This window comes from Sminthopsis crassicaudata, chromosome 3 (genome assembly GCF_048593235.1).
Source record: "Sminthopsis crassicaudata isolate SCR6 chromosome 3, ASM4859323v1, whole genome shotgun sequence".
In the NCBI taxonomy this organism is placed as follows: Eukaryota; Metazoa; Chordata; class Mammalia; order Dasyuromorphia; family Dasyuridae; genus Sminthopsis; species Sminthopsis crassicaudata.
In genome coordinates, this window is record NC_133619.1 from 74,399,390 (window position 1) to 74,412,211 (window position 12,822).

A 12,822-nucleotide genomic window follows, 5' to 3' on the forward strand; every position below is an offset into this window, starting at 1 on the left:
TCTATAATTTCATTGCTGTGGAGAACTCCCCCACATGGAAGCTCCTTCTATTTAATATAGTCCAATAATTCATGTGGAAATTATAGTCTAATAGGAACACTGGGGGACAGAAAAGCTCAGTAAAGTCTATGGTCATACAGAAATAGAAGTCAAAGCTGGATTTATATACGGTTTACTACTTAACTATCCACTAAGACGAGACTGATTCTTAATGATCTAAATTGTTATTAAACAGTTTTCTTAAACAATTGGAAGCTTATGTGATGAAAAAACCAAAGGAGAATTATAATTATATGGGTAATTATAGTTGTATCTACTTTAAATTTTAGGCTGTTACTCTCTTCAAATACATTTTTTTGCTATTCCACTAAGACAGTGTTTTAAAATGTCAGTCTTTAAAAAAAAATAACACATTAGCATGATAAAATAGTATTAATGGAATATACATATTATGTTTGAGAAGAAAAGTAGAATTCAGACATATTGCTATAAAGAAGAAAAACTTATAAAACAGAAGGAACTGAACAGTTTTTGTGGTTAATGAATTGCTGAACTATATTTTCTACATCCTTCATATAATCTGTCCTTAAGCCCCAGGGAAGGCAGCTTTTACCAAGTAAATTCTGGATAGTTAATTTCAGACATACATACTTTTATTTTTCTTTATCAATCTTGTATAATTTGAAAAATAGTCACATGCATATTGTTATCAGCAGAATTATTCTCTATCACCTACAATTTTAACAAAATTTGTTGGGAAACTTTAAAAGATTGTTCGAAGGACTTGATAATCCTTTTTTTTCAGTTTCATTCTTGTGAACATTTCTAGTAGCTGTGAAAATGTTTTCAGAATGATAATTTAAACAATTATTTTAGCACACTAAATAGATTGATTTGCACACTGAATGACATTATTGGTGGGGACTAATTTCAACTTGTTACCTGGGCAGAAAATAAATAGCATGAATTCAACAGGATAATTTGCTCCAACAGAATGCTACTACTGCCTTGGTCAACAAAATACCTAGAGAAATTTGAGATAACTTGAAAGGAAAAATCATGGAAATTGGGGAGAAAAACCTCTTACAAAAAGCAGGTATTGAGCTTGAGTATTGACAGAAGCCAGGGAAGTTAAAAAGCAAAGGGAAAAATGCAGACTATTCCAAGTATTAGTGCAAAAGCAGAACAAAGTGACAGGGACAGGAGATGTGTTTGTTTTCAAAAGAGAACAAGCCTTGTTGTTAGATCACAAGATATGTGAAAGGAGTAAAATGCAAAAAGACTAATAAGGTAGAAAAATATCAGGTTATGAAGAGCTTTAAATACCAGTGGTCTTTACAGTAGCAAAAAGAATGCTTCTCTGAAGCTGGAAATTCTGAGTTCTAGTCCTGATTTTACCAACTGTGACCTTAGAAAAGTTATCTAAAAAATTATCTAATCTCTATGGGTCTCTATTTCTTCAACTCGATATTCTTGTAAATAATCTCACATTATTCTTGTGAATTCAAGATAAAAAGATGTCTGTAGAAATATGTAATAAATTATAATATATCATCAAAATATTAAATTATTTTTATTTTAAGTTATTGAATCATTGCTGTCTGTAATGGGATACTAATTTCATTTAAAGTCTCCCCAAATCCCTAAAAGTTTAAATGCATTTCAGTCCAAAATTGGATCATGGATGCATGTGCTGTCTTTCTTTTTATCATATTCTTTATTTCCTAGCCTGATAACATACTATTGTTTTTTTTTAAAAACCTGCATTCATATACCACCTTAAGTTTACAAACCACTTTCTAATTCCCCTATTTTAGTAATGACTATACTGGTATAACAAGATTAAAAGTAACTTTTTCCTGGTTAAAATAAAGCAGAGATTTGAACAGAGAAATTTTGTCCCTTTCTTTCCATTATACCATGATGCTGACTGAATTGAAAATTGCAAGGTTAACATTTGATAACATATCACTTAAGAATGGAGGGTGGATCCTCAGATGGAATCAGAAGCAGTTATTTCCCCCTCATACTTTGACTGCTTTTATTACATCTGCTGACCCAATCATTATAGGCTCATGCTACTTTTGAATTGGTAATAAGAGAAAGCTTGAATAGAACAATGAGAGAATTTCTTAAGTACTAATAATAATAAATCAGTGGGTAATACATCAACATTAGGACAAATTAAAGAATCCTTTTGTACTTGGCTGTCCATCAACTCTAAGAGAAATTTTCATCAATGTATCATCTAAGCTACAAATCATTTAAAGGATGCCCACAGTGTTCTCTAAAGAGTTATCCTGTATGCCATCCACAATCTCTATTATATTCAGCTTTTCCAGGATATATACTGGCTTTTCTAATTAAAAATGCCAAATTTTATGAACTCTCCAAAAGAGTCTTCCAATTGCCAGACAGATCAAAGACTTTTTTTTTATTAATTTTTTATTAATTGTAGTTTTAGGGTTTTCTTTTTTTTTTTTTGCTTTTTTTTATACTAGACCTCTGTTTCATTATAAGGAGCTCACATAGAGTGATTTCCCCTTCCAGTATATAATTGTATCTTAGAAGAGGGCTCCTTAAACATTTTTTGCATCATAGATCCCTGTAGTAATCAGGCAAACCTATGGCCCTTCAAGAGTAATATTTTTATATGCATAAAATATATAGAATTTCAAAATAGCCCAAATATATTGAAATACAGCTTAAGAATGTCTAGGGCAGGGGTTCTCAAACTACAGCCCACGGGACAAATGCAGCTGCTGAGGTCATTTATGCGGCCCACAGGGTTATGGCAAATAGGCTGAGGGTCAGAGACAGAGTGTGAGGTTTTGTTTTTACTACAGTCCGGCCCTCCCACAGTCTGAGGGACAGTGAACTGGCCCCCTATTTAAAAAGTCTGAGGACCACTGGACTCTAGGGTATTGAGAGTTTAAGTAATGTACACAGGATCACACAGCCAATATGTGTCAGATACAGGATTTGCACTTGGATCTTTCTTGCCTTTGAGTGCAGGAGCTCTCTATTATACCAGCTCTTACTTATAACTTAGGATCTTTCAAAGTCCTGCTACAAGTTCAGTGAGTTTATCCTATAATTTAAATTTGTTTTGTTTTAACCTCAAAAGATTATAGAGTTTGGTCATAGAAGGTAGGATGAGGTAAAATTGATATGGCTTAAGGTTTATTTATAAAATTTTAACACCTTGGACAATCATTTTCAACATTTAGCAAACTACTATATTGCAGAAATGTTATGTTAGGTTAGAAATCTGGGACTAAATGATATCTATACATGAATTCCTGCTTCACCATACCCAAGAAAAGTCCAATTTTGGATAGCTTTAATCAGAAGTTAACACACACACACACACACACACACACACACACACACACACACACACTCACACACACACTCACACCTCACACCTCCCTCCCCCATTAAGCCTGAATCTTTACTTCTGTAATTTATACTCATTGCTTTTAGCTGTGGTTTCTGGGTCCAGGAATAACATATATGTAATCTCTCTACCACATGAAAGGGCTTGAAATATTTGAATATTATTACCTTTCCATTCTCTACAACCTAATCTGTACAAATAATCTCTTTGCGAGGCAAAAATATATCTATTTCCTTCAACAGATCCATTAAAATTCCTAGCTTATAGCATTTGCAATATCCTTTTAACATGGGGTCAGAGTTCTCATCCCTGTATTAGCACTATAAATTTTGGCCTTTATCATGTGGCTCTGTTCATAATGTCTGGAGAAAGAGGGTCTCTTGTGCAGAATTTGTGATTAAATTATTGTTTAGCTTCACCTAGGTTTAGTTCAGCAATTCTCTCTCTCAAGTAAGATTAAACTTGAGCCTAGGGTGGAGAATAGGTTCTTTTTCTCATGTCATCCTAAGGGTGGCCAAAAGAAATTAACTCACTTTTATTCATTTAAAACTATTTATTGACCAACTATTTATGTCTAAATGAGATCTCAAAAAAAGTATGAGGTATGGATCCCTGCCCTCTATGAGCTTAACAATATTTTCTATTCCTTCTTTAGTGATTAAATTTTCATCCTATCAGTTCATGTGTCAGGGATTTTAATGAGTAAACATCATTATTGTGTTAAATCAAAATATTAATTTTTTATTAATTAGTATTAATATTTCATTGTGAATTTTGAGAGTTTGTTATTAGGATTTCCTTTAACAATTTCTCAAAGAGACAATATACAGATGGAGATTTTTACCCGTATTTCAATTTATAGATCGTCTTTTTAGAATCAATAATATAGAAAAATGTCATCTATGAATTCTACTCATTGAAAACTAAAGGAGTAGTTAGGTAATACAGTGGACAGAGTACTACCCCTGGAATCAGAAGAACTTTTGAGTTGAGTCTCAGACACTTGATACTTACTAGCTGTGTGACACTGGGCAAGTCACAATCTTGATTGTCTTATCAAAACAAAAAAGGCCAGCTTAAGCATTTTTAAAACATCTAGTATGCACCAGGTGCTGTAATAGACCATAAAGATAAAAATTTAATGATCACTTCCCAAGAAGTTTATATTCTGTTGAGATAGACAACCTGCATTTATATAGTTATATATAATAGATTCAAGATCATGTTGAGAAAAGACACAAGCAGCACAAGAAATCAGAAAATAATTCAGGCAAAAGAAAGTGGTCCTTAAGTGAAGTCTTAAAAGAAAGTAGAGCTTTCTAAGAAGTACAAGTAAAGAGGTTTCCATACATAGGGGACAGCCAATGCAGATATACAAAGAAAGGGAGATGGAGTGCTAGATAAGAAAGCACTTCCAATTTGATTGGACTCTAATGTGCAAGGTATAATAAAGTTGAAACAGTAGTCTGGGGTTAAGTTGCCCATATAATTAAATGCCAAGCAGAAGAAGTTTTATGTGAGCCTTAGAAGTAAACGGAAACACGGACATTCTCTATAAAATGATGTGGTCAGACCAAAGCTTTGGGAAAATCATTCTGATAAAATGATCTTAAGAATATTTCCATCTCAAGTTTATAATATTAGTTTCTAGAACAATACTATTTCTAAATTTCTGTAATTTTCACTCTCAATCATTAGAAATATTCAAAAATAAAGATTTGAGGACAAATATTTGACAATCTTTTGAGGTACTAGTGACCTCCTTACTTCTATCTATGATCCTTTCCTTTTTTCTTATTCTAGATTTATCAATTCCAGATTTTTCCTTGTTAAGTTAGGTATTAACAACATAGTCAAAATGAAAGGAAGAAAAAGCAGCAATGGTTTATGCATATAAGCTTTCTTTTTATTTATTTTTTTTAATTAATAAAATGTCTAAACAAAAACATTGTATTTGCTCTGTCCCATTTCCATCTGGGGTGGGAGGGAGAAGAAAATAAAAAAAAATAAACCCACTATATAGCAAATATAGAGAATCAAGCAAAACAAATTCATGTATTAAATAAAAGTTCAAAATCAACTTCAATATAATAAGAGCATGAGAAAATCCTGAAAAAGTCAGTTAGAGATAGTAGACTTGATTATAGGCTTGAATAAGCCTCTGGTTCAGTCTGAGTATATAAGAGCAAAGGCAGCTTACGTGTTAGGTCAGCAGTGACAGTGATAAACACAATGAGATGAATGCCTTGATGATCAGGCTCTTCAGCTGTTTTGTTCTCTAAGCAAAGCTAAAACCTTCCAAAACTTTGCATGGTAATGGAGACTTCCTTATCTGAAGCCACTATATTAAGCAATAGTTTATTTTTTGAGATGTCAGTATGAATTATGTGCCAAAATAAACCTAAGGAATCCATATTCATCTACGATTTGGAAAGAGCCAGGGAATAGGCAGAGAAATCCATTTTTGGTAATATGTGGGCAATTAGGGGAAGGAACAAGTCAAAAATGAATGCAAGGATCTGATCCTAGAGAAGGTGATAGTTTTATTTCAGTGAACTACAAACATCTATTAAATATTTCTTATATATTAGAAACTGTTTAAGGTGCCGAGATATAAAGATGAAAAATGATGTAATTCTTGCCTTCAATAAACTTAAAGGCTAATGGTGAATTGGTGTAGCTGGGGAGAGGGAAAGGCATTATCTCTCTAACCACATATCCTAAAGGTAATGCTAAAAATGGGTCTGCTTTTGCTTGTATGTGCAACAGCCAATAAAGAGATCAGACAACAAAAAGTACTGATTAACAGAGAAAATAGTTCAGATTTCAGAAGTTGCTTCCAAAACATAATATACAACTACTTAATGTTTAAAAGATAATTCAAATAGATTATTTTAAAAGTGTGCAAAATATCTAATTGCACAAATGACGCACTTGTCAGTTATTTGTTTGCTTGATTTGTTAAAGATGTGCTCATTAAGGGTTTTTTACTCATACATAGTACAATTAGAATTTGAATGCAGTAATATAGGAAGAAGATATTAGCAAAGGGTTTTTTAGGCTATATTTCACAATGGGGAGTTTGTTGCTCTCTCTCTGTATCATTTTTGGGAGTTAAGTGAAATGTTTTTCTTTTTGTTTTATTTTTCTTAGATATAAACAATAAATTCCATAGTTCTCTACTATAAAAGTTCCAAGATGAAGGCCTCTTTTTTATTTTTTTGTTGTACTTTTTACACCTCACACAGAAAACTCCATGAAACTTTTTGTTAACATTTTAACAAAAAGGCAATTATTCTGTCAACAAGTTTTGATAGTCATTCAATGAAGAAAAAATCCATTTATTTCATGTTCAAAATATCTGTGTGTCCTTTCAACCTCTGATTGACTATTGAGACAAAAGCCAATTTTTCATTAAATATGAAGGGAAAAGGCACTTGACCTTCTTATTAGAAAAATGACTAATTTTATTTTTTAAAATAAGACTTTATTACTTTAAGTCAAGTCAGTCAATAAACATTTATTAAACACCTATTATGTGTCATCATTGTGCTAAGCACTAGAAAGACAAAAAGAGGCAAAAGATGGTCTCAGTCCATCACACAATCTAATGTGTAAAGCAGTAGAACAATGAATAGAATACTTGTCTTGAAGTCAGAAAGACATGAATTCAAATTTGATCTCAAATACTTCTAGGCTGTGTGCCCCTGGGCAAATTACTTGACTTCTGTTTGTCTCAATTTATTCAACTATAAGATAAAGATAATAGTAGCACCCACCTCAAAAGATTGTTGTAGGGATCAAATGAGATAATATTTGCAAAACAAGAATAATACCTTGAACAGTGTCTGGTATGTAATAGATACTATATTAATATTTTTCCCTTCTCCATATATTTCTCTTCCCTTTAGCTAAAATATTAATATGTCTAGTCCTTAATCAGTCATCAAGGACTAATCTCATGAAAAATCTTGAAAAGAGTTAAAAGATCTTGAATGTTTACTTAATAGATCTTATTCCTCTACTGTCTTATTTATAGAACATCTCTTTTGGCTTTACAGGTGTTGGGAGCTTAGTGCTGGGGACTTCAAGTGGATTTATCAAGCACCTATCTTAGCAGCAATTGGGGTGAGTTTAATGAAAATTAACTTTTAAAAAATAACAAATGGTGGAGAATAAATTGATATATAATCATTTTATTCCAGAGCAGATTATTAGCATAAAAATTGCTACATGAGAAAAATCCAATTCAAGGACTATTTCCCATGATATATACAGAACAGGACCCTGAGTATCCTGAAACATCAAATAATAACTGAAATAAATTCTCATTGTTTTGTTTGCTGGTCCCTGTGACTCAGGCTTAATAAGAGATTTAGAATGTTAATCTTAATGTTAAATCCTATATAGTGTTAAATACCTATATAATAGTAAGATTAGTATGTTTTGAAACTGCTCCATCATCATTCCCTGCATTTCATTTTCCCTCATCACCTCTATTTAGCCTACTAAGCCCTGTCATTAGATGATATCTTGGATAAGTTACCAGTTGCCCTTTAATGTTAGAAGGATAAGAAACAAATCTAGAAGCATTTATTAAATAGGTGCCAAGCTCTGTACTTGGGAATACAAAGAAAAAAGAGAGATAATATCATTGATATAGAGCTTGGAACAACCTTAGATGTCATTTAGTCAAATTTCATCATTGTATAAATAAGGAAACTAAGACAGAAAAAGGTTGAATCATTTTTCCAAGATCTTAGAAAATAGCAAACAGTAGAATTGAGATTCAATCAATTCCTTCTTGATACAAATTCAGTCCTTATTCTGTAGGTTGCTGAAGGTCAAGAGTTGGATTTTTATATTTTTGTAAACCTTCCCCCTCCACAATACTTAGCCTAATTCTAGCACATACTAAATGGAGCTATTTATTTATTTATTTGAATTTAACTTCAGAGTGCCTTCATTACACATTTGGCCTCTCTTTTTAAGAGTCTAATTTGGTTTTCCTCAAGAGTTACAGTCATACAATTTTATTTATCAGTAGAAAAGCTTATAGGCTTAAGGATAAAGAGGAGAAAAGAAAAACATTTTATATATATATATATATATATATATATATATATATATATACACACACATATACACACACATATATATACACACACACACATATATATACATAAAATTTTTTCTTGCTTTTTTTATTTTAACCTTAAATACAAAATGAGAAAAAAAAAACATTTCCATATACACAGGAGCCCATAAGAGAAGATGCAATATAAAAAATAACTTTCCATTTCAAGAAAACCTATATGTGCTATTTATATATAAAATTGTATAAGTACTATATATAGATATATATTATAATAAATATAAATACTAATAAATGCTACACATTGTTTAAAAACTTCCCAGTTTTTCTGCACTTCATTGTTGTTATTTTTGTTCTTTAGCATTCACTAAGATATATTTATTAAGGACAAAGTTCTGCAAAGTCTTTTCTATAAGAAAGATAAAAATGCACAGGAGAAACTCAGATCAGAAATAAAATCCTAGAAAACCAAGAGTAAATCCAGGGTTTTGAAGCTCCTTAGTTTAACAGACAGTCACAAAATGGACCACATTTGTGATAAGGCCTGTGTGTTTGTTGAGGCATACTGAGTGTTATCAGACTAAACCAGACTTCCTAAGAAAATCTAAGTGGATGAATTTTGGTCAAGAAGATGGATAACTAAAAGGTATGAACTTCAATTGATAAATGATCAAAAGATATGATTGGTGCCCAAAGGGCTACAAATTCATGCATACCCTTTGACTTAACAACACTACTACTAAGCATCAATACAAAAAGAGATTTGGAGGGGAAAAAAGAGCCAAAAAAGGAAAATGACCTATATGTACAAAATATTCATAGGAACTCTTTTTTAAGATAAAAAACATAGAAATTGAGGGGATGCCCATCAATTGGGAAATATCTCACTAAATTGTGGAATATGTTTATGATGTAATATTATCATTCTCTGGAAAATGATGAGTAGAATGTTCTCAGGGAAAAAAGCCTGGGAAAGACTTCATGAACAAAGTGAAATACATTATATGCAAAGTAACAGCAATGTTCTAAGGTGACCAGGTGTGAATGATTTTGCTATTTTCAATAGAACAGTACTACTCTTAAGACTTATAATAAAAAATCCTATCCACACCCAGAGAAGAATCTGATTATGTCTGAATACAGATAAAGGCATTCTCTATTTCTCTCTCTCTCTTTCTTTTTAATTTAATTTTTCTTAAGGGTTTTCTTTTCATTAGGATGGCAGATCAAACTTGACTTTCATGAAAATGTTTCACATAACTTCACATGTGATTTCCTAATTGTGGGCGAGAATAAGGGAAAGTATGCCAAAAATCTTGAAAGCAAATTAAAAAAGTATTTTTAATGTAAATTGGGGGAATATTTAATTATTTTATTAATTAATTTTAAAAGAAAGTTATCATGGAATGGATATATGTGAAATACTGAGTAAAGAAGGTGAGGCAGGGACCTCTTTCTATCTACTCAGTAATTTAGAAAATGGCAAGATGTAAAAAGGACAGAATTGAAAGGAATAATAAATAGGAAGGAAATAAAAAAAACAAAAACCTATGAAAAGCAGTGTTTGAAAAGACATGAAAGAAATGAAATGAAAGAAATGGAAAAAGAAATGAAATTAGAAAGGGCTAGTGATTTTTAATACTTGTCTTAGAAGGGAGGGGGAAACACTAATGAGAAAGGTTAAAATTTTGAGGGCAATATATGGAAATTGAACAAAGAAATGTCCCAGGAAGAAGCTAAAATTTTGAGAAGCCCCTAAAGAATCATTTTATGTATTAAAATTGATAGGAACTTACCATGAGATGACTATGAAAAAAAATGAATACCTTAGAAATAAGGTAGATAACATAAGAGGAGGGAAAATAGTAGAAAAAGGAAATTTTAAAAATCAGAACTGAGCAAAGAAGGAATTTCTGCTCACTTCTGTGCCAAGTTAGTAATTCACTATTTTAAATGAAAAACAAAAAATAACCAAAAATAAAATGTGCTAAGACTGATAGTTTGGACAGATTAAAATGGAACTGCAGTATGTTTCCCTTTTAAACAAGGGAGGGGAGGAGAGAGGGAGGAAGGAAGAAAGAGGGAGAAAGAGGGAGAGCACACAAAGCACAATGCACTTTCATTTGATACAAAGAAAAGCTTCTTTCTATAGAAGTCATAAAACAGATATCATATGTTTACATTTATATAAGTGCCTTACTGTTTATAAAACACAATTGTGAAATGTAGAGGGCTGGAACTCTGAGAGAAGTATACTTGAAACAAGTAGAATTGATGAGATGATGGTTCTCTAGTTCACATATATACTTAGTACTTAGTATGGTGATGCAATGGTTCTATAGTTCACACATATTCAGTATGCTGTAATGATGTAATTGTACCAAGGTATATAAGGGCTAAGGTCTTGGAAAGGAGACATTTCATTTTTGACCATTTTCCTGGTGGCTCTCCTGCCTCCTGCACTCCTGCACTAGGATCAAGACTGGTCCCCAGGTCCTCCAGAAAACTAGTCCGAACATTACAGTGAAATTCAATAATTTCATTTGATTCTTACAACAATTATGTGAGATAGATGAATCAAATATTATTATTCACAATTCACAATTTAGGAAACTAAAACTAAGAGGTTTTTAAGTGACCATCTGTAAATAAACAGGCATTGTACTAGGTTCCATTTATATAAGGATAAACATGAAACAGCCTCTGCCTTTTGTCTATATAAATTTTCCAGAAAATTTGTATAAACTGCCTAGATGAATAAATAAAACACCCTTAAGCAATTTGAACGTTCTTTGGCATTGTTCTTATTTAGGATTGGAATATAAACTGATCTCTTCCAAATCTGGTGGTCATTGTTGAGCTTTCCAACTTTGGTGGATATATTGAATGCACCATTTAGACAGAATTGTATTTTGCAATTTCAATGATCTCATCTGGAATTCTATCACCTTCAGTGATCTTATTCTTAGCAAATTTCCTAAGGCTCACTTAACCTTATTCTCCAGGATGTATGGGTTCTAAACCAGTAACTATACCATCATGATTATTAATGATGTTTAGATCTTTAATGTACAGTTTTTCTATGTATTCTTGCTACCACTTCTTAATTTCTTCTGCTTCTGTTAAGTCCCTAGAATTTTTGTCTTTTATCATATCCATTTTGCATGAAATGTTCCTTTCATAGCTAATTTTCTTGAAATGATCTTTTGACTTTCCCACTCCAACATTTTCTTCTATTTCTTTAGATAGTATATTTAAGAAAGTATTATCCTTCCTTGCTGTTCTCTGGAATTCTTTATTCAGTTAGCTTTATCTTTCCCATTTTCCTTTATCTTTCACTTTCTTTCTTTCCTTAGCTATATATTTGTAAACCCTCATCAGACTCTGCTTTCTAGTTCTTCTTTTTTTGTGAATTTTTTGTTGTTGTCTCCTGTACAATATCACAAACCTCTGTCCATAGGTATTCAGACATCCTTTCTACCAGATCTTAAATCTATTCATCAATTCTATTTCATGTTCATAAGTATTGTTATATGATACCTATACAGTCCAATGCTTTCTTCTACTTTCTTCAAATTAAGTCTAAATTTTGCAATAGCAAGTTCACGATCTGAATCAAGTAAGCTCCAAGTATTGTTTTAAGTGACTGCAAAGAGCTTTTCCATCTTTGGCTACAAAGTATATTATCAATCTGATTTCATGTTAATAAAAACTAGTGATTTCATGTAGAGTAACCTTTTGGATTATCAAAAAATAGTGGTAAGTGTGTTATAACCCACGAGTTATTTAGACAAAACTCTTTTAAACTTTTCTCTACTTCATTTTGTATTATAAGGCCAAACTTGAATGTAATTTAAATTATCTTTTGATTTCCTACTTTAGAATTCCAATTTTCTATGAAGAATGTGACATCTTTTGGGGTACTATTTCTTTTCTTTTTAAGGTGAATTTTACTTTGATTTCTTTTAGCATGCATTATCTTCATAGCATACATTTTTATTTTGGCTTTTCATATTTTGGTTTTTTCTAATTACTTGAAAAAGCAATTTTTAAAAATTTTTTTTAAATTTTGAGTTCCTATGCTCAAAGGCTATCAAAAAGTCTTTTACCCAGCAGTGTCTCTATTAGGCCTATATCCCAAAGAGGTAATTAAAAAGGGGGTGAGACCTATATGTGCAAAAATGTTTGTAGCAGCCCTTTTTGTAGTGGTAAGGAATTAGAAATTGAATGGATGCCCATCATTTGGAGAATGATGTTGAATAAGTTATGGTATATGAATGTTATGGAATGTTATTTTTCTATAAGAAACAATCAGCAGGATGATTTC

General features: G+C 31.6%; 1 protein-coding gene across 1 annotated transcript in view; it reads left to right on the plus strand.

Annotated features, from left to right (window-relative positions):
• PTH2R (parathyroid hormone 2 receptor) overlaps positions 1–12,822 on the plus strand; it is a 108,130-nt gene that overhangs the window by 65,524 nt on the left and 29,784 nt on the right. Inside the window, exon 9 of the mRNA XM_074307697.1 lies at positions 7,440–7,528. Within this exon, the coding sequence (XP_074163798.1) occupies positions 7,440–7,528 (89 nt within the window). The remainder of the gene's footprint in view (positions 1–7,439; positions 7,529–12,822) is intronic.